The sequence below is a fragment of the Cydia pomonella genome, chromosome 10 (assembly GCF_033807575.1).
Source record: "Cydia pomonella isolate Wapato2018A chromosome 10, ilCydPomo1, whole genome shotgun sequence".
In the NCBI taxonomy this organism is placed as follows: Eukaryota; Metazoa; Arthropoda; class Insecta; order Lepidoptera; family Tortricidae; genus Cydia; species Cydia pomonella.
Window position 1 is genome coordinate 17,439,683 of NC_084712.1, and position 24,109 is coordinate 17,463,791.

Below are 24,109 nucleotides of genomic sequence, written 5' to 3' on the forward strand. Positions count from 1 at the left end.
AGTTGCATACTTCTATGTTAGTTCACTGCATAACAAACTATCAATATTATATATTTATTCAATCTTTATTGCACAAAATAAATAAGACGTAAAAGTGAACTTAATACCATGACGCATTCTTTACCAGTGAACCTTTAAGCAAAGCAAATAAGTAAAGCGAGGTTTAGACTATTATAGCAAGAACTTGCATGCAATTTTCATTACATTGCGGTATCAGTACCCCTAGTGTAACTAAATTCGATTTTGAAACGTGACGTACGCGTTTGCGTTTAGTCTCATTTTGTATTGGATTTAGAAAGAGCGCGCCAAGCGGGACGTTTTGGAAACTCAAAATCCTATACAAAATGAGACTTAACGCAAACGCGTTCGTCACGTTTCAAAATCGAATTTAGTTACACTAGGGGTACAGTACCCCTAGTGTAAATATTTTCGACAGCGAAACGTGACGTACGCGTTTGCGTTAAGTGTCATTTTGTATGAGATTTTTGACGGTCCAAAACGTCCCGCTTGGCGCGCTGTTCAAAAACCCATACAAAATGAGACTTAACGCAAACGCGTACGTTGCGTTTCGAAATCGAATTTATTTACACTAGGGGTACTGAACAAAAGAAAAGAAACTTCGCTATTTTGAAGTTCCATCGGTAATTATAATCTGACCATAATGTAAGCGAATCGTTTTAAACCATCCTTCTATATGCGATTTAAAATTTAATTACTAGTAAAATAATGAAAAAAAAAAAAATTATAAGGTGTCGTTTCATAAAATTCATTGGCTTGACTCGATCTGCGAGTATCGGAACGGCCATTCGAATACGATCTAAAAAGTGAGGGTAGAAAAGGAAGACATTCAATTTGAGGAAAAGAGAGTTTTATGTTAATTATTCCAGAATGACGAATTTATTTTGATACCTTTATTAACGGTTGAGGTTGTGGTTATTATTTTATTGTTGGTATCGCGACTATTTAGTTGTCTCAAATAGGTTGGCCTACGGGAGCATTCAATGATTAAATGTGCGTCTAGAAAATATATATACCCACACATTTAGTATTCTTCAAACCATGATTGTGTTGAAACGTATAGAAAATGTCGATGTAAATAATTATTAGTTTTACGCGTCTCAATTACATTTAGTGAAATAATGTGTGAAAATGGTGAAAATTCTTAAAAAGTTATAGTACAGTTAAATGGATATAACTCACTTTTTAATAAGGTAAAATTTTATTTAAATTTTATATAGTTACCTAATTTAAACAAGTGTTATAATAGTGTTAGATTTATTGATTTATCCGTAAATTTAAATTTCTGAATTTCGACTGCCTTTTACACAGCTCAAAGAATAACGGCATTTTTCTATGAAATTCCATTTCGGGAGATAATTGTTTCCACTAACTAAATCTTAACAAATCACTTTCATTTTGATGTTGATCGCTTCAGCATAATATATTCTAGGTTTATTGGTTTCAGCTTTTGAATTTTTCTTGTATTGCAAATTTTGGAAAAAATAAGGAAATCCTATAAAGGTCTTCGCACACTATACCAATTCCACACCAACTCAACTCACTTTTGGTTCATCTTAGTGGACGACGAGTGGACGACGCGTAGACCACCCGACAGTTACCTAAATTTTAACATTGTACTATAGGACATACAAGATAAGGCTTTAATTTCAATATTTAATTTTGAGTCGAGTGGCTGTTGAGTTGTAATAATGTGCTAAGACCTTAAACCACCCTAGGTTTATAGGATTTCCTTTTTTTCCAAAATTTTCCTCTTTTCTATGGAACAGTATGTGCTATACTTCCAAGAGGGAATAACCTTTTACATATGTATTATGGTGTGGTCAAAAGCCTAGGATTCAAACCTCGGTTGTGTTGTATACAGTAGGAAAGATCACATCATCCTCGCGTTGTCCCGGCATTTTGCCATGGCTCATGGGAACCTGGGTTTCACCTCGCAACTAAATAATGTCTAGAATTGGCGTTGGCACTAGTTTTAACGAAAGCGACTGCCATCTGACCTTCCAACCTAGGCCTTATTGGGATAAGTCTGATTTTTTCCTTTCCCCACGATGTTTTCCTTCACCGAAAAGCGACTGGTGAATACCAAATGATGATTGAATTAGTACATAAGCAAAAAAGATCGTTCTAAAAAAAATACAAAAAGATGTCTAAACAATACATTATAGACACAATACCTGGCAATTAATATTCCAGTCTTTGAAGAGCCCTCGGGTGTTCGTAGAAAGTTAACAATGTAACCGGCTTCTTATAGATTTCCAATAACCACATTAATGTCACGGGGGTATTCGATGGAAGAAGTTATCGAGCTCTTTGTTTTGCTAAAATACTGCTGTACCAGGGGAAATTCACAAGATTTAGGCAAATTGAAGGGGCTAAAATAATGTGATAACTGACAGCGTGTTAGCGTATTATATTTTGGGGCCCACCTTGTATAAAATTCACTAAAGGTATCTTATCTTCAGGACAGGGTAGGAATGATGGCAGGTGAACCAAAATGTTAACGAAATGGTAGCTGCTTTCGGTTGAAAGGAGCAACTGGCGTCCGTTAGTTCATTGGATGTACGACAATCGGAAGATTTTACTCTTTTACTCTCACTAAATGGTAATTAGAGCGACAGAGAAAAAGGCCCGCAATTGACGAACTTGGATTTTCGCGGTTATAGCCCTGGTCACTTCTGGATGAGATTAGCTCAGAGGGCCTACCGTGTTGCGTCTCTGTCGCATTTGTAAATGTGTACATAAGTGTGACAGGGAGGCAACACGTCTTATGTGGTTCGCGGTAGGCCCTCAGGACCGGAACAAATAGCGCTGATGTGATGATGATGAGATATCTCAAGTCAAGAGATATAGACACACTTATATCAATCGTTAAGGATGACGATTCAATTGTGTTCAGAATTATGAGGAAATTTATATGTTATTAAAAACTATAAAACAACCTAGAGACCCATGACTTAAATCGAACGGCTTATAAACCAACTCCCGTGAACAAGATGCACGTTAACTGCGTCGAAATATCGGGAGCTCAAAAACTATAAAAGGTAATCATGGTTTATATCCCGGTCGATTTAACTCTAGTGAAACTAACCGTGAATCATTCAAAACTGCTAGAGACCCATGTTTGATTACCTCAAAAGACAATCCATTCAATTACATTACACACGTGTTTAATATTTACCTCAACTCAAACTAACTCAAATCGATTAGTCTAACTCTAAACACGGATGATTTAGTGTTATGTTTTGTCACGTACATATAACAAGTTTACGTTAAAGGTAAACCCTCAATTTTGCACCTAACCCCATCGTAATAAGGCGAGAGATATGTAGATATTTTTGACGTCAACTGTACGTATGTCGGTAGTACAGACACAGATCACTTGCCTATTAGACGAAGCGTGAGACTAGCGGACATCACTAATTTGAAACTTCCAAACTTTATATGAGAATGCAATAGTTCATTTGAGTTTGTACACATCCACAAAATTATCTTATTATTATTACTAATTATCGGAGACAAGTAGCAGTCTATGTCACTTTGACGTCGAATATAATAAAAATCATGGATAAACATGTTATTAAAAATATTGTATTATTGTAGTTAATTACGAGATTCGATCCTTCGATCCGATCATTGCTTCCTACTTTCTTTTATCAGAAAAGGATTTCTGATCTTTTACTGTTCAAGTTTTCGGTAAACTGATCCTTCGCTACTATCTTGTAAATTATAGATATCAACATATTTTTAGGTCTAGGAATAAACATATTTAGGTTGCTGCAGTAAATTGTATCAGAAAACATCTTTCGTAAAAACAATATCAAGTTAGAACCCTCATAATACGATTATCGGCAACCATTAGATGAACAACCTCGTTTTATTGTATCCTAAGGCGCATGGCACACTGCATACGATTCGCACGTCGCTCCGATCTTTGAGCGAGACAACGCGTTATAGTCTCGCGAGGGAATAAGACCAGCGACATAATTAGCTTACAAACTTACAATAAATAGATTATGCGAAGTAAAAAATTGTAATTTTAGAACTTTATTATAATAAACAGTTTTTTTTATTACCACTGAATTGCTGCTTAAAGTTGCCGTGTGTGACTTCCCTAAAGTGTACAGCTCGCGGCGCATTGTTTACTGAGTTTAAATAGGTTTGTTGAGTGTTGACCGCGTTTTCATAAGCTATATAATACGGACTCTATCGACTGTGGTCTATGAGTCCAGCACTCATTATATGTATGCTTCGTTGCTATGTCAGACGCTGCCGCCATAGGATTGTGCGCGTTTCCATATCACTAAATTTTGATTTATTGAACTAGTGCTAAAAGTAAAAAGTGAATCGCAATATTACTTACCAAGCAATTCGGGATGAAAATCCGATCCATAAAAAAAAAACAGACGGAAACTTCTTTCCGCCATACAAATTTACCTTTTTTATGAAACATCGGCAATATTCGTTTAAAAGTTGCCTTCTCCATTGCGAAGAATTGCTTCCATCCTATCACCTCCTCTCACACTTCTAACACCTTTCGCATCCCTTCTTACACGAGCGAAAAAAACACTAACAAATACCCTGTTTCATTTCACCGGGAGGTCAATTCTAATTTAATAATTCATTATGATTCTGATCTAGTTTTGATACGACCTTGACGGTTGTCTTGGTGATTAGCGCGCATCTCTTGACAGACAAACATGCATGCTCCAAACCAGAAACTGTAAAAACAAGTAGCAATTAAAATCACTATATTATGTGTATATGTAAAATTATTGTATAGTTGACACAGATCAGGTAAGAAAGCACATCAAATATTTTTTGTAGGTATAGCAATCTGTCCGATTTATATGTATACTCTCATTTCCTTATTATTATATTTTTCTTTTCTCTTTGTGAGGATTCGATATGTTTTCTAAAGGAGCGTATATTTGTATGATTTGATAGTAAGTTTCTATAGTAATAAAAAAAAATCTTATATTATGCATCTTATGTAATGTTTGGAAAAGATGTGTCCCCCCGAGTTTCTTGCCGATCCATATTGGGATACCCTCCTCCTATTGAGGGGGGATTTAAATCTTCTCGGGTTCAGGTGTACGGTTAGAGCTAGTGTAGCTTTATTTGATGTTCATAAGCGCATTGTAATATGCCTACTTGAATAATAAACTATCTTTATCTTTAGCATTCGTCAAGGTCGAATCAAAACAAGATCAAATGGATAAATTGTTGAAACTGAATCGGACTACAGCTCTAAAATGCGTGTATTTTCATAAAATTATACATTACTTACCTACTTAATTATGTAAATTCTGTTACATTATGCAAATAGGGTACTTTGTGTGCAAAGTAGACATGACTTTAATATATGGCTTAATATCAGAGTCGTTTTGTTTTAAATGACAATTAAAAGAGTTAAAGGGGTTTAATTTAGATTTACTTTGCTATTATCCAGTTAATTTTACTTAGGTTACCTAGGAATAGAGTAGACGCACCCTTTCTAATTTATTACGGTCACATTCAAGTTCATTTTAATTATGTTCTTTGTATTTCAAATTCATTTCTCTTCTTACAATACAAGCCTTATTGACTTTACTGTGGGACTAGGTCGATTTATATAAGAATTAACACGTGATTGCGTAAATTATTTGTTTTTCTAATAGTTTATTCTATAATCTAACCAGCCACTCTAACCTAACCTTACGTTTTGGTGCATTCAATACGGCCACTTTGTATAGAACCTCAAAAATGGTAATGTTTTTGAATTTGTTGCCATGTCTCTTTCGCACTCATGAAACGTCCATATTTACGTGATGGCGTCCCTTTTGCACATTTCAGTTATCATTAAGCGTACGTCATTCTAGATCTGTGTCATAGACATACTCTGTGACGTAAGACAATGGACAGGTACCCTGCCTAGCTCATAGCATTAAACGGTCAATATGCATCCACCCACACACGCGTAGGCACCTGTGTGCGGCTATTAGCCCGTCGATACATCGCTACAACGTGGTAACTGAAAATTTACATTTTATACTCTATTAAAAAAAACTACATATTTTTTATACACTTAATTTAAGTATTCATATTCAATAGATACCGATCATAGGTGCCTAATTTTCCTAGCATTGTACCGACATTTTGTTTCGGCTCATTTAGGGAGCCTAGGTTTTCCTCAGTAACTTAATGTGACTAAAAACGTACAATAACGTTATTAAAATCCGATATTGGCCCTCAATACCGAAATTCCAGAATTAATACCCGTAAGATGATTACCATTTAAAAATATACTTATATTCGTGAGGTAAAATTGGTCAAATATGAATAAAAATGGTCCACTTTTAATATTTTGTTATAAATTTACAGTTAAGGTACATAATTTTTATAAGTTTCTGTGTCAACTGCCATCTTCTTTTTCATATTTATTAAAGTTTACGTCGTAACTTATTTTCTTTAAATGACACTAAAAAAATACAATTACTGGAATTCCGATATTGATTGTTTTCAATTCCTGTATTGAAATATAGTAAAGATCGGTCCAATATTCCGGTATTTCGGGATTCCAGAAGTGTTCGTTCCCCAATGCAACCTAATTTCTTTTATGTACGGTAAAACTCATATTGCAGAGATTTAACTATTAATGTGTCGTATTTAAACACAATCAGTACCCCTAGTGTAAATTTAGTCGATAGCGAAACGTGACGTACGCGTTTGCGTTAAGTCTCATTTTGTATGGGTTTTTGAACAGCGCGCCAAGCGGGACGTTTTGGAAAGTCAAAAATCTCATACAAAATGACACTTAACGCAAACGCGTACGTCACGTTTCGCTGTCGAAAATATTTACACTAGGGGTACTGTATATAATATATCAAAACAATCTACCCTTTTAAGATGATAAGTGTACTCATAAAACATTTATTTTAATTTTACGACCGTTTTGATGAATCTTTTTTCAAAGGGACGACAGGCAAGTCAAGTATCTATGTATAATTAGATACACTTTCATACGTATAAGTGCATGTTTAAGTTCTATAAATAAGTACTCGTTTTCAGATTAAAAACAAGTTTTTAAACCATTGCTACAATTACAAATAGTAAAAATAGAGAAGTCAGATCTTAATTGGTTTAATAAAAATTAAACCATTAATCCTGAAAATAATGAATGAACTATTCCTTTAATTAAACGCCAACTGATTTCCTTGTTAATTAATCACGAAAACGTAAATATTTATGCAAATTCGTGATCTAATTTATCGAAATTTAAATACACTCATTAACCATTGTCAGCTGCTACACGCAAATAAGTAAATCAATGGAACATCCGTTAGTTAATATTCACAGCAAAAGATATTTTAATTCCCCGTTGCATGATACATGCTTTCCCAATCAGAGCGTAGCGCGAACGAGCCCATACTAGGTTTGTATTACAGTCCCACTAGCACTCAAGATAGACGGTTGTTTTTCATTAGGACACGCGATCTAAAAACGGTACGAATTTAAAATTAGAACACTTTTTTTTCTATTCTGTCTTTGGTGTTTAGAAGTGGCCAGTGTTGTAAATAATGAAAGTCATTCGATATATCGCCTGATTTTATTAATATCTGCCTTTTGTTTTTGAGGTAAAAGTGACGTATTTTTGAAGTAAATTCGTGGCAGTGTCGTGTCAAGCGAGGATTATTGGAGTAATCAAATTAGCTCTAATTGAGTTAGTGTCTCGTTGGCAGCGAACGTCAGAGTAGGCCAATATTTTTGTTGAAATAACTACATTTGCGCTTGTTTTGGTGTTGTGTGCGATTGGATTTGTGCAAAGTTTGTATATTTTGTTTTGTTTTACTTAGTTTTGCTTGGTTTAATCATCATGCCATAAAGCTAACTCAAAGTTGAACCTATTAATGTTAGAAAATAGAAGAACTGTTAACCTCAAATAATAAACATTTATTTTAGTGTTCAGTGTATTTTAACAGATATGTGTTAATATTTGTTTCTTTTTTACACGGCAACTCAATAGCAAAGATAATGTTATGTTTTTGGCACTTACCTATAAAAATCATTTAATTTAAAGTATTGATGAGCGGCATATACTAGATAATATTTACTTACCTCATTGAATTGTTTGTTTAGATTTGTGTCCCATTGTTTTAATAATACTCGCTAACTGTAGGTATTATAAAAGTCGATTGCAAAACTCAATAGTATTCTAACAATAATTGCACCTGCTGTATTGTATTATGTAACACGTAAGTAAAAACATGTAACATTTTCTGAGGATATAGAAACAATATTATGAATTACTCACACTGATACGCAATAATCTATTTAACAAGAAAATAGTGATTTTTGTCTATTCTATCATTGGTTTATCTGATTGATTTTAATTTAATGTAATTATTTATTTATAATTTATTATAACGTTTATAAAATTGTTAATAATGAGGCACATATATGGCTTGCATATAAAATATAATTCTGAAAATACCAAAAGATAAATGATTACAACATAAAATACCCATTACCTCACGCACAAGGAAAACTGTCCAACAATCGTTTTTTCCATCGCGGACTTAAGCCATAATGCGGTAAAGTAATCCAATTGTGCTGTTGTCAGGCAGCGGCTTAAAAGGACTATTATCTCATTTGCTGACAGCAAATATTCACAAACAAACCAAAATAATTGAGACCTCAAGTTCCCTCACAACTATGACTATTCAAAGACTTAATTATACTGGCCAGTTTGAAGCGAGTACTCGCGAAACATAAATAACACCTCAGTTGCCATCTTGCGGAATTCTCGAGACACTAATTTTAATTAAACTCATTAACTCATTTAGAATTTGAGGTTAGCGGTGCGACACTTTGACTCGACTACAAATTGGTAGGTTACAGGGCTTTAAGTGGTCTTATCGATGAAAAGTGAGTTGCAAATGTTGAATGAGTTACGCATGCGCGGTATGCCCATACATGCATATAAAGCAATTAAGTAGGTTCAGGGAGCGGGGTTTTTAAAAATCGTACCGCTTTTTTATATCACAATTTAGTTGCCAAAAATTTAATAAGCAATTTTGAGTTTTTTTTTCTAATAGATGAGGATTTGTCATCGCTTCGAATCCTGATTGACTTTCACTCGATAGAAAAAAATCAAGAATATAGGTCGAAAATGCACTTTTAAATTTGTAACAATAAGCACAAAAGCTGAAAATACAAAAATTGCATTTAAAAAGGGACACTTTTATTTTTTAATGGAAATCGCCGATTACTTTTTACGATAAACTTACAACAAATTAAAAGCCAAAAACATGATATCCGCGGAACCGAGCAGGCACAACCACCTCGCAACTGTGATGAATTGTGTACGGTTTTCCAATCATTTTTTTTATTGGAATATTTGATGATTTTTATGTTGTCTTGCTCTATTATAAAACAGTCAAATTTTTTATCGCGATCGGCGTTGGTCCTATTGTAAAAGTTTCTCAGTATGACCTATATATTCACCCCGTAAATTGTTGCAGGTGAAACATGTATAAGCGGCTGTTTGAATGTATCCTCTTTCGCACTTATGAAATGTTCAAATTCATGATTTAAATTTATATTTAAGAGTCCGCAGGAAGCTCGATTCTCCATACAAACGTAGTTACGCTCTTATTTTCAAACGGCTACCTAGATTGCTCTGAAACTATGTACTTTAAATAGGATAAGGTATATCTAGTTTGTAATTACTTTATGTAGCTTCAGATAAAGTTGTTTTTACTCTTTTTCATTTGTTTTATAAGCTGGAGCTATATAAAATAAGTAGAGGCATAGATATACATCATGCAATTGTATATGCAAAGTTTCATTACAATCGTTCACGTAATTTTAAAATGAAATCGAAACTCCGTTTCTATGGGAAGATGAAATTCGGCTGCGTTTGTAGCGTAACCGTCATTGTCATTGTAGTTCTGTAAGTATCATGCAACTATTATAAAACAATGATTGTAATATCGATGACTGACAATTGATTCGATCACGATTGAACCGATTACGATTGTAATCGCTCATCGATTACGCGATGTAGTGTTTCACGTTAATTACTTTCACACATCATTAACGTCGACACAGTTATAATGGATGGTTAAACCAGGGGCTCCCAAACTTTTTACTTCTATTGGTTATCTTCTTCCTGTTTTCTTGAGAGACCTGTTGAATATGTAGCGAATAATGTTTCCAAATTAAAGCATACATTCTAGCACCCTTAATCAGCTGGTGATCCCATAGCAAACACATAGTAATATAAATGATTTTTTTGAAGAACAGAGTTATTACTAGAACCACTTAATGTCATTTACGCATAGTCTATAAAGTGGCCGATTTCTGACCACAGGTTTTTCTTAAGAAATATTAATAATACAATTAATTCAAGAAATTAATTTTCAATTGACGCTGTTATCTGACGTAACAAAAGTCAGGCCTATTTACGACATGACAATGCTTTTCTGAATGGATCTTAGTCAAAGTGGATAAGGGTTCATTTGATTTCTGTGCCTACGTGTTTAATTTCGGTGTTCATTAAAATATAAAACCATTATATTAAGCTCTAATTAATATTTACAACTGTTTCTTAAAATTTAAGCTAGTTTGAGTCACATACAATTTAGGTAGTCATAAATTGTCCACCGAAGTCACGCCAAATTGCTTACCTCCGAAAACCACCTAAATATATTCATATTCATGACAAATTACCTGTTAAAGCTGTCACCGCCACTGGCATAAGTAGTAAGAAACAAAAGATGTGGCATGGAAGGTCAGACGTGTACAGTAGCGATGGTCTAATTAGATACACTCATGCTAAATAGGTACACCGTGCACAATGTTGACTGACAATTCGTCAACCTTATTATAAAGACATAAGGTACATTAACATTAAGATCAGTAGCGGCTCGCCTTAAGGAGCGCTTGGGCAGTGCACTCCCATAAATGTTCATAATGAAATTATAGTACTTAATCAATATAATAAATACTACTTATTCATAATTAATGTTTCTATCGTAAACAAGTCAATAATAGTTAAATAAGTAATTATTATTCATTAGCATATGACTACTCGCCTACTGCTATAATTTCATACGTAACGCGCGAAGCGGAGCGCTTTGGATTGCGCTTCTATGAAAAAAGATTTAGTACATTGAATCAATAGGAAATTCCATAAGAGCGAAAGAGAAACTTCGCCACAGTTCCGCATGTGAAACTGAAGATGTTCTATGAAGAAAGACGTAAAATTAGAGCTGCGCGCCTAGCGCCTAGTCCGCTCGACGAATGCGCGCGCACTCCGTGCGCCATGTTGTTTTGTTTGCTAACATAACTAAACTTATGGAAGGTAGAGGCAAGGAACAGAATCTCCATATACCAAAAAGTGTCCGACAAAAAACCATAAATAGATGGCGCTACGATACCTAGAATACTTGAGAAAATAATCTAATCATAGACAGCGCACTTCACTCCGTCGATAACGCCTAGGTTCTTAGCTACTCTAGCGCTACTCTGGAGAGATTTAGAACTATTATTTATAGCTGACAGCTGGACACTTACAACAGTTCTGCCTAAGGAGATTATGTTCCTTGTCTCTACCTTCCATAACATAACTTTTACGTCTTTTACCTTAGTATTTTTTTAAAATACGCGCGGGAATGCAATTTTGACTGTTTTCATTCTAAATAATTAGACAAGAATTCAAAAAGTGAGGGCACATAATTTGTTTGTGGTAAAGTATTTAAAAATGAATGAATAATGACATTCATTTAAGAATGTGGAAAAAAATTGCAAACTTGACTCGAGTTAGATACAAAAGGACGGCCTTCAACTTTCGTAAAAATGGACCGAAAATGGTGTGTTAACAATTTAGCACTTATTTCCATAAAATAAAATATACGTATTCATATATTCATTCGAGATTCATAAAACATTATATTCCATTGCACATATAGGTAGGTATTTACCTAAAATCTATAAGAGAGTTCAATGACCGGGTGGGCGAAAACCGATATCTACATATATAGGTTTTTTGCGACGGTTAATAGATTTTGTAGTTTTAGTTTTTCTTTAATGTAAGTGAAAATCCGTAATTTGTAGTCGCCAGCCGCCGCTGATTAAGATTAGCTAAATCTCTCCCCATTTCCAAAAATCTGCTGAAACTATACTTTCCATAGTCATACGGCGTAAGCACAGATTTAACAGAGTTTAGGGTTATAATATGTATCACACATTTTAAATATATTAATGTTTATATCTTTAACTCTTTACCTTACAAATAGCCAAAGCAGTGAGTTCAAACCTCTCTGACGCTCAATTGTCCAAATTATTTGGTTTTAGTTACGAATAAATGCAACAAGGAGGTCAAACATCCTGTTTCTGACCTACATTGAGAGTTAAGGGTTCAGCTTCGGGAGAATTTAATGCAAAGCTTTTCGGATATAGGTATCTAAGCAATTTTAAAATTAAACCTCACCTAACCTTTAAAATTAAGCTAACCTAATCCAAATTAGGTACCACTAATAAAATTCAGTTTAAATAGCCATATCACAGCGTGCCCCATGGAAGGTTGCCCTAATTCTTAAAGCGGAAATTACGTACTTAGCGAAAATATAGATCGTGTCATTCACAAAGACCTGTGCCATGACATTTATTGTCATGTTATTAAAGGTTAGATTTGACAAATCTGCGCGTCATCGAGGATGACTCGAACTGTAGGAGTGTGCTGCAAAGTAACCGGCCAAAAAACCGGCCAAGTGCAAGTCGAACTTTTTTTACCTATTTTCTTAATTAACTTCTAAACAAATTCTTTAAAATTACAAAAAAATACAAAGGTTCTGAGGAGTCCATACGAAGTATGTTCCTAAATCTTGATTATTTGCCAATCTGCCATGTCCGTTCGAACCTTTGTTGAAGTTAAGCGAAATCATTAAGGAGTCCGGTGTTCATTCGCAGTGGAAACCCGACTAATAATTGCTGTCCATCGATCTGACGGCAGGCAGACAATGTTTCCATTACACGCTTCTAATCTATATACCTCCTGGTTGGATCACATTGAGGTCATTTTTTTCTTAGCGAAATTGATGAGTACGTAATTTATACCATTACCACGATTTTGTACCTTTCATGAACATTCTTTTCATACAATTTTTTATGCTTATTTTGGGCCTTGGTACTAAGATACATCTAATTTCAAGCAATGCCAAAAGTCAGCTTTATTTAGAAGTTTCCTGGCAACTTTCGTAGTTTCCAGGTTCAATACCTCGTGACAAAATATACTTACCTACTTGGGAATAAAATCATGAGTGAGTACAAAATATTTCAGCGTCTTATTTGCTGGAAAACTTGGAGCCTATGTTGGAATTCAGTAGGGATTGCTGGAGAGATGCTCTACAGCAACCCCAACTTCCTCTGGCTTGTACTCCCAAACTACAGGGGTACAAATTTTTTCAGGTAAGAACAAATTCAGTACCAATTGTGTACTAAATCCTCATAGAATAAAACATGCCAAAACGCAATCTGGGGTTACTGGAGAGCATGACGTGAGCAAACTACTACTACTACCCTACTTTTTAGTTTAGTTTAGTTGTAATTAGTAAATACTAACACTAGTTATTAGGTACGTAGCTTAGATAAACTAACACAATCTATGGATTGTAAAGATCTGAAATAAATGATAATTTATTTTATTTATTTACTACGGTAACCTCTTAATGTCAGGTGAACTGTAGCTGGTTTGCCACCGATTTCTTATAAAAGAAAAAAAAAACATTTTTTATATGTTTAATAATTATATTTCAAAATAGTGATATAATATTGTCTGATTATCGATCTTTTATTTATTACTAAGGGTTTAATTTACCGTGCCACCAAGGTCACTAATAACAGTTATTATATTATAACATTACATTTCAAAATAAGTTTCATCTCCAGTTCTCTTAACCCTATCAGTGACCGATTTCTGATCGACTATCTTCAAATCATACGCCCAACCCATCCAAGCGAAGAAATCAATGAAGGTCTTCGAAAAATTAAGCCAACTTCCCAACTCTGCTGCTCTATAATCCCAGGGAAACACGTGGTGGTAGTTATGAGAACCTTCGCCAAGAGTCACTAACATTACAGACAGGTTCTCCGTGGCCATGACCTTTTTGTCGTAAGGTCTGTTCCCAAACATGTGAGCCGCGCTGTTTATTAGACACGTGTAATTCAAGCTAAAAACGAACCGCAAAATATTTGCATGGAAGGCGATATTAAAGGATTCTTTCCAGAAATACAAGGGAATGGTAGTTGGTATTATGTAGCCTATCAAAATAAATATTGGTAACGCATACCTGAAACAAAGATATTAAAAAAATGTATGTAATCATTTTCATATTCAAATACTCTACTCGAATAACTGAAAACGGTGAAAAATAGAGATAAGTACTACCTACTCCTAATAATATATCTCATAAGATTTGTAATGATGTCCAGAAGAATGAATTCGAAGCGTTTATTATTAGCACATAAAAAATATCAAAAATTATTAACAAAAATCCGGACAAGTGCGAGTCGGACTCACGTTCCAAGGGTTCCGTACATCGCGCAATTGTAAATAATGTTTTTTTTTGTAAATGAAATGGGAGTGAAACGTCTTGAATACCCTGAATACCCGAAGGGGTCGTACTAAAAACTATAGTAAATACATGTAACAGAAAGTGCCTTCAGAACTATAGGTAAAAGCTACATGCATAGATTTTATATCGATGTTTAGGAAAGAAGCCATTACATACTTGGAATTTAATGTACCGCTGACAAAGGTAGATGGCGCTGAGTTTGCGCTCGGAACCATGCATTCGGAGCTAAAATAAGCCTTAGTGGCATTATTCCATGGACATATTTAGAAAAAATGGTGTCATTTGATAACTTACTTAATTAAGTAAGTTATCAAAAGTTTCGTAGTAATTACTACGACAATAAAATACGTAAGATTGTAGTATTTAAAATATGGGATTTTTTGATGTTTTACGGTTGCTCTTATTTGATATACAAAACTGATACAAAGTAGCTGTGATAGCAGGACCACGTCGGTGGGTGGAACAAGCATACGGCTCGCTTGATGGTAAGTAGTCACCCTAGCCTATGGATTTCTGCAACTCCAGAGGTTGCAGAAGTCCATAGGTCCATAGGTTTCATGTACGGTGCCGTCACGTGCGTAAAAGCGAAGGCCGGAGACAGAGCTGCATGAATGTAGTTCTCAAACACGGAACGATACAATACAAGTACCTAATTGTTAATAGTCCAGTATCATTGCGGCTGTGTGCCAAATAAATCCTAGCCGCATTTTTTGTCTTAAGTTCAACTTACGCTTGAACACTAAAAACGACTTCGGACCTCGGTGCTCGGCCTTTGGCCTTCGCAATTAAGATACTTAGACCATTATTCGGCATTTAAGCATTAATCTCCCGCAACTCGGCCTTCGGCCTCGCATGTAGGTATGCCTCTTCCAAACGCTTGGGGGCTTCAGGCCTACGCGGAGCTCGACTTTTGCATATTTATAGTCATTTATTGCCTATTTTCTTGATTAATTACTAAACTATTTATATTATAAAATTATAAAAAAATATACTTGAGATCCTCACAACAAGACCTTTCATTTGAACACAGTTTAGTTCGCAAAACTTTGTTTTTTTAATTATCTCATTAATCCCACAAAAAGTGCCCTCTATATTTAACATTCACTTATTTACGGTACACTTCCGTATTTGAGTCATACGGCCCGTAGAAAATTTTGTGTAGATTATTAACGTTTAACAACGTTTTTTGGAATTGGCCACCGTTTACGAGTTATTTACGTAAATATAGAAAAATGGACCATAAAATTGATTTTCATTAACTTTCTCGCTTTAATATCTTTTTAAATGTTGATTCTAGCGACAAAGTATACTGAATCTTTTTCGTAGGAAATTTTATATAGACTTTTTGCGTAAAGGAACATTTATTGCTATGGCCACCGTTTACAAGTTATTTAAGAAAAAGGACCTTTAAAAATTTTATTCAACGCCGAAAATAGGTATCCGCGCGTGATTTTGGGTATTCGCACGAGGCTTTAAAAGCAAGTACGTCACATTGAATATGTTTTATATAATATGTATAAAATATACATTAACCTGAAAAGTCGTTAGGTACTGCAAAAGGCACTCGGTACGTGTCGCGCACTCGTCGCATTAATATCTACACCTACGTTAAAATGTATCACAATAACGCTTTACAGCTCGAAGCCTCAATAATTTAGGACATCGCCGAGTACCGCATTAGAACTCCACCAGATTCTAAATCTCTCTTAGATAACTTACCTTCTTTGAAATGCCAAAACAGGATTGTTCAATATATCAGACATGTCTATATCTTTTCCTCGCCTTTTAACTTCAGGGTGTTTATGCACAAACGCGTGCCCGATGTGTGAGTAAAAAAATCCCCTGGTAGCATTATGTGGGTCGCCATCCGTGTCACTATAGCGGTGGTGCATGCGGTGGTCCCGAACCCAAGTATAAACTGAGTTCTGGCCACCCAGCGTTTGAAGGATGACCAAAATTATTTCGAGGGGTAGCTTGGCTTTGTAACTCTTGTGGCTCCAGAGACGATGAGCCCCACAGAAAGTTCCTAGCGTTGATAGCTCGGTCATGATTGCAGCTGCAAAGAATTAAACAGTAACATTTTTAAAAAACGGGCTATTTAATATGTATATTTGACATCCCGATTCCCGATATTTCGGCAAAATTGCACATTCCCAAACATGCATTCTTAGAGTAACTTACGTGCTGTGGTGTTTAATTGTGGTCTACGTACATAACGTAGCGAATGACCCTCAGTAGGACAAAGTGCTGTTGCTGATGTCAAACAGAAGTTCAATTCGTGTAGGGCGACCACTACAGAACTAAAGCGACTACAAGCCAATATAATAATAAATAAATAAAAATAAAAATATTTTATTCAGTAACAACAAAAAGTTTACAATATGCAGATTGGTGTCTCTTTTTAAATAACGAAATACTTGTGTCAAGAGACACCGCTCTTCCACTATAATGTAGCTTTATTGGTACAAGGCGAGTTTACATACATACAAAAGAAAGAATGTAGTAATATCTTAAAGTGAAGAAGCTTCATCAATTATTCTAAAACCTAAAAGTTATAATACTTTGAAGAATATAGGAACCATTTCAGAGTACAATAGATCCTTACGGATAATATACGAACAGCAGCAGCGGTATCATGGTCGTGTTTTTGTCACTTGTCATATCATACGTCACTTTCGCTCTTACATATTTGTTAGAGCGTGACAGGTATGGTGACAAATGATAGACAACCGCCCATCTTAGCCCTGCTGATCGGTTATATAAGACATATATAACCGATGGGGCAGATACTAGTACTCTTAATAGTACTACTAGTGGGGTGGATTTTAATAACATAACAATTACCGTAGAAGATAGTATGCCAACGAGCTGATGTGAAACAGAGGTAGAGTCCGTAGAGGGCACCCACGTGCCAGTATAAGAACAGCAGAACGGTAAAGTAAGAAACGTGGAACCGATAGGAGTCCGCCTGTGGGGCAACCAGCTTTGGTAGGCCCCTTGGCTCTTCCTCAACTTCGTCGTGGGTCACGTTTGGAGCCATTGCAAAACTGAAATGATGAATAACCACATGAAATATAAGCCAAGAACACCACTTACAGACATAGGTGTACGGGTATTTCTTATATAAGATGCTAACAAATTAGCTACCAATATTTTTACAGCTGATAGTACTTGGCTCCTGGAGTATATTTAAGTATGAAAAATATACCTATGTTGTATGATGTTTTTTGGAGAAAATTGGAAAACAAATTTGCTACGTAAAAACACCCTGTTAATGAGACCTCATTGAACAGATTCTAGAACCTCTTTTACCTAACATTTAACTGGCCACTTCACGTTGATAAGTAAAATGACACGTTGATAATGACATACAAACAATTGTTGACAAGTGTTATACATCTTGTCAGTTAAATGCTGTAATGTATTGTTCGGTAAATGGAAACAAAAAAATTATATGAAAAGTTTTCTTAATTTCTATTAAAGTTAATTAATTTAATTTTTTTTAAAGTTAATTATTTTTCTACATCTCCTAAAAAATCGGTAGCAATTTTTTTAGCATCTTATACTTATGTTATAAATGAATAAGATTTTTTTTGTTAACTTCATTTCAATTTAATTCTTCTATTAATGGCTGTATTAATAATTAAGAAGATAAGTTGAAAATACAATCGTTGATTCTAAGGAGCTATTTGACGTTACCTGTGAAGAAGATGTTTGTGTTTTCAAACACAAGATAAATATACAGAATCTTCTTTGTTATTATTTTTGAACGTACTATCTTCATTTACTTAATGTTAATTGTTGCAATTTACAAGAATTTACACTTTTAGTTGGGTAATATTTTTGAAAAAATCCATGTCGATTGGCAAATCGTATTACTTTTTGGTAATCAAGATTTTTTACCCAATTTGACCCCACTGAATCCGAATTTGCCGGTTGCTTGGTCGAAATCTTGACCGAATCGACTTGATCGAATTATTATAATAAAATATATCAAAAAATATGGGTCTCCTTACAAGGAATCGCTATGTAGGGTAATATTGGCCGCCATCTTGAATATCTCACTTCCGGTCAAGATCTCGATCGGGCAACTGGCAAATTTGGATTCAGCGGGGATAAATTAGGTTAAAAAACCCAGTTGCTAAAAAGTAAAATGATTTGCCAGTCGCATCAAGAAGGAGAGCGATTTTTTTTCTTCAGCACATTGGTTTCAAGCAAGGCGGTTCATGTGGCAAAAAAAACCTTACACCCAAATATAGATTTATCTATTTTTAAAATAAGAAACAAATCAAACTATTTTATGAAATACAATATACAATACAAATCCTCTCTATTGCACAACCTCAGAATAAATGTACATGGAAACACATATAATACATGAAGATAGAGGTATAATGTTCTTATCGCTACATATACTTAAATTTAATTTAGGTGTTTTTTTTTCAGTGTATACCGGGTGTTTCCTGTAACAGGAGCAATAAATTAAACTGTAGGCTGTACTCCTCAAACTGACCAACATTTGTTCAACAACTTTGAAAAATAACTTATGTTTTGATTTTTATTACACATTGAAGTTAATTCTAAGACGCAATGTATTGCGAATTTTGTTACGTTTAAAGCATGACAAATAACGTCAAAAATAATATTAAATTTGTATGAAAAAGATAAAATCTAAAGATTTAATAATTTTCAAAAATTGTTAGTCAAAAGTTATATCGTTTTAGGAGTACAATATATACTTTGATTATTTGCTCGTGTTACAAGAAACACCCGGTATTTTATTTTTATCCAAAGGCCAATAAAATTAACACAAGAAAGTCGTACACAGTTCAACTATTCTTTACCTTTTTTGAAGTGAACGGTCGTTCTAATCGGGCCTAGCCGCGTTTCTGGACGCTAAAACTAACCTAAGACGGTAAGATTTGGCCTAACATCCACCAGATACTGTGAATTTAGTTCCGTTGACTTAAAAATGACGTGAGTTACACACAGGAAGCTACTTTTTAATACTGGCAGTTATTAAGTTACCGGACCCTTACTTAATTTTTTAATAACTATCTATGTACAAGAATTACTCGCAAATCATAATCAATATTTTGTGTTAATTCTATATTAAATAATAATAAAGTATCAGTGTTTCAGAAAGTGCTATTTGCATTCGTAAATATTCGTTGCAATACTAAAAATAATTACCTTAAAAAAATATATTGAAAGAATTTTATTAACTATATCCATACTTACCTGAGTTTGTGTGTATAAATAATAGATAATACATAATCCATCATTGAGAAGAACTAATTTGAATCAACCTGTATGCAGCGTGTCATAGATGTTATACGCAGATTTTTTTTTAAAAAAAAAAGGTCTTTGTCAAGCGATGCTAATTTTGGCCTTGAATGAGTGAGCAAAGTTTTGAGTTTTAAAATATTGACAATCGGCCACTATTCATAACCAAGGCGTCTCAGATTCTATGCCAGCGGCTTCTCTTGCGTATTAACCCCCCTTTTAACCCCCTAAATGGGTGATGTCCGGCATAAAAACGATCTTATGTTCTTTCCCAGGTCTCGAACTATCGTCATTCCAAATTTCACCTAAAACGGTTCAGCAGTGAAGAGGTACTTGACAGACTGACTTTCGCATATATATTTATGATATAGGAGGCAAACGAGCACACGGATCACCTGATGGTAAATAATTACCGCCGCCCATGGACAATACCACAGGGGTTGTAAGTGAATTGCCGGCTCTTAAGATGGGAGTACGCTCTTTTCTTGAAGGTTTGAAGATCGTATCGGCCCGGAAATACCGCAGGCGACAGTTCATTCCATTAGTGGGGATTATCCAGTTATTATTAGTGGGGATTGTAGGTAGGTATATATTGTGTCTTTTGTTTATTGTAAATTAACAAATTGTAACCCTGCAACAATATTCTGAATTCGTTATGAAACAGTCATTCGATTCCTGATAAATTCTGGTAAAAATTTGTAATAGGTACATGCGTAATACTATGGTGAAAGGTCACCGAAATCAAAATCGGCCCTAATGGTATCTTGTTTGTGTAGGTATTGAATAATTGAGATTTTCAATTTGTGATTTTAATATATTTTTATTCTCTAGCTAGGTATATCAATTATTAAATCTTTTTTGCTTATTTTCTGTATAATCATTATACGTTATAGTACTTATAATAATGCAACAAATCGTTTTCAATTGTAGCAACACATTTGAAAAATGACATGCGAAATGCGAGTATTTACTGGATCTTGTTCAAATATTGTCTATGGCTAAAACAGTACCTAACTATAAACAACTGAAGTTCAAGCTTGCAAAATCCTGCTTTTCCACAGCAGACGTCTCAAATTCAACTTCTAGCGACCTCTAGTGTAACTTGAACTCAAGATTTGTAATGAAGCTGCAATATCGAGGTTGAACTTATACTGGTCTTTTGGTTAGGATACTTATCATACTTTTTACGTCGTACAAGTGCATGATGGAGTCAATAAAGACGAGGTTCGGTGGGCCCTGTCGGTGGTAAATATACGGTGTTGTACAATACAGTACGACCTCGGAAAATGATGTTGTTGCGCAAATCAAATTCGTGAAAAAATACCTAAGTATATAATATTATTTACAGTACATATGGCGTTACTTTACCGCACTAGTGCGAAGATTAGCAGATTACGTAACTATGTCGGAAAGTTAAAGAGCCATATGTACTGTAAAACGTTGTACGATACTTGTGCGAATAGGTAATTCGCAACTCGTGTCGATTTAAAACACTCCCTTCGGTCGTGTTTTAATTTATCCCCACTCGTTTCGAATTTCCTATTTTTCGCACTTGTATCGTAATGTACTATTATAGTACATATGGTGCTAGACCTCATTAGCAGAGACAAAAAAAAAAAAAAAACATATGGTGCTACTTTACCGCACTAGTGCGAAAATTAGCATATTACGGTACTGTGTCGAACATTTAAAGGGCCATATGTACTGTAAAACGTTGTACGATACATGTGCGAATAGGTAATTTCCTATTTTTCGCACTTGTATCGTAATATTCGTAATGTACTATTCCAATGGTAGTGGAGTCTCTATTTGAACCAAGTGTATTCTAATAACATTTATAACTTTCACGTTTTGAACATATATTAAAACATAATTTCATCGGGCCTATTTTCAATCAAGCTCAAATGAAGTAGGTACGGTCAAGGAATTTAATTTCCTACCCATTTCGTACCTTATCACAGTGACAAATAACATGAAACTCGCTAGAGACCTCATACTATTGTCACTGTGACAAGGTACGAAATGGGTAGGAAATTAAATTCTTTGACTGTACGTAGACAAAATAAATTCGCAATTGACCCGATAAAAATAAAATGATGTTTTAACGTTTCTTTCCTATCACGGAACAACGGTGTTCTAGGCTTTTGGGAGGCGTGCGCGGAGCCGAAGCCGCCTTTCGACACTTTAATGATAATTATGTAAGGGGTACACCGAGCGGATGCCGTCCTTGCCCGTGTCGTGGGACACGCAGAGACAGCACTCGACAGGGCGTAAAAGGCTATCGGAAGTTGATGGAATCTTAAATGAACTAGGCTATTAAGTGAAAGCGATGGACTAAGTACTGGGCTATGGGATATAAAACCATATTCTTATAGTTTTGATATCCCGACCAAAACTAAATTTATGTTTTCGAATTTGTATCCATTTTAATCCAATTGTATTTTGCTTAACTTTCAAATAGGTACATTAAACACACGTCACAAATTAAACAAAATATATATTAGTCACAATCAGATCGATAAAACCGTGATGAAAAAATGCCCGAACTACTCTAAAATATGTCACGTTAATTTTACTGTAATAAATTGAGAATCACGCTTGCATTCGTTGCAACACATGCAGTGTAATGGAAACGTGCACTGATTCATTAAATATTTCTAGAAGTTTCGATCGTTTCATAACAGCATGCTTTCAGGTCATTCCCGCAACAAGAGGCTAAGGAGTAACACTAGCTGACTGGAAGATATTTCACCCAACGAAGAAACCACAAGTGAGTAAAGTTATCAGTAAGACGTCATCCTGATACAACTCGATTACGCGATTTATTTCGCGGATTAACAGAGTAATATTTTGATTAGTAGCTACTATATTATTTGGCTCGTTTAAAGGCTGAACCTATCTACTTCCAGAGGAGTTACATTTCTATTGTTTACGGCACTGTAAGTAGTAAACTATTTTTTTAATGTATCAAATCATCAATGATTGAGGTATCGTAGATGTTCAGGAATAACATCTGCTGGATTAAAATAACTATTTTTAACTTTTAAGCTATTAGTGCTGTCATTGAGCCGATTTTTATCGTCAATAATTGTTTTGTTAAATTTCGTAAAAATTTGGTGAATATGTCTATGTTATATAATATAAACGCAGTTTCACCGTATTGTCTTGAAAAAGCTCCTATTTGTTACGAAAACGTAGTATTTTAAAACTAAACATAACGTAATTTCGTACGTAACATACGGCCCGATTCGAAGAATGATTAAGACACGTTTAATCTTTAAAAGTTCGATAACTAAACAACATGTCAAAATTAACGTTTAAATCGATTCCGCTGTGATCCCAAATCTATCTACGATATTTCTAACGTCAAAGTGACATTGGTTGCCCAAATCGAGCTGCTTCTGTCAATTATACGATATACAAACGATATCTAAATGAGAACTTATCTAAACCAGAACTTATCGTTATCGTATCTTCATATCATTTTTCAGGACACTTTTGGTTTCGTATTTATTCCGTCCAATATTATTAGGAGCTCTTTAAACCCGCTAAATTTGATTCAAATGCAAGGAAAAAATAAATGTGATAAAATAAATGTCGACCGAATTATTCCGCGAAACTGCTTTTCTTTCTCAGGCCAAAATATATCTGAAAAGTGACAACTCTCAACTAACACTGCCTAAAAAGATGAAATTCTAGCAAACCCCAAATCGCTTCAGCCTTCATCCTTCAATACATTGAACGAACGAGTCACAGTTTACTTACTCTAGATAGAGCATTGTAAGTATTGTAACGTCTTGCATTCAAAAAAGGATTCTATTTAAACAAGCATACGGCCCGCCTAAGAAATTTACGCCGCGGCAATATTTATTGCCAATTGGGGCCGCGTAAGCAGTGTCACATGGTTTTATTTTGCTAATTTTTTGCTCTATCAGGTGATAAAGTAAAAAACAAGCAAAATAAAACTATGTGACAACCACCAAAAGTTGGGAAATCAATAGGTCATCAATATTACTAAGTAAACTGATTTATACATAAAATAATTGGTTTTGTAAAACACAATTCCCCTAAAGCGGGTGCCACGCACTGGACGCTCGACGCAGTCTTAAGTTCTGCGAAATGTTCTTTATACCTTATAAATTATAATTTATTCTATACTACTGAACTAAGTATATTTAAAATCTTGA

At 34.7% G+C, this 24,109-nt stretch overlaps 2 protein-coding genes across 3 annotated transcripts in view; one reads left to right on the forward strand and one right to left on the reverse strand.

Moving 5' to 3' along the window:
* The first annotated feature begins 1,072 nt into the window (after positions 1–1,072).
* The window catches only part of LOC133522306 (guanine nucleotide-binding protein subunit gamma-e), an 86,742-nt gene continuing 63,705 nt past the window's right edge, over positions 1,073–24,109 (forward strand). Inside the window, exons 1-2 of one of the 2 annotated variants that reach the window (XM_061857601.1) lie at positions 1,073–1,211; positions 22,618–22,692. The gene's annotated coding sequence lies outside the window, so the exon portion shown is untranslated. Of the gene's footprint in view, positions 1,212–7,412; positions 7,504–22,617; positions 22,693–24,109 lie in introns of those variants that run through there. The other variant, XM_061857600.1, reaches the window with a different exon arrangement.
* Positions 13,319–18,132, reverse strand: LOC133522301 (acyl-CoA Delta(11) desaturase-like). Its single transcript, XM_061857589.1, has 3 exons — positions 17,481–18,132; positions 16,356–16,692; positions 13,319–14,351 (listed from the first exon to the last, which is right to left on the reverse strand). Exons 1-3 carry the CDS (start codon positions 17,674–17,676, stop codon positions 13,922–13,924), a joined length of 963 nt encoding a protein of 320 aa, XP_061713573.1. The 5' UTR covers positions 17,677–18,132; the 3' UTR covers positions 13,319–13,921.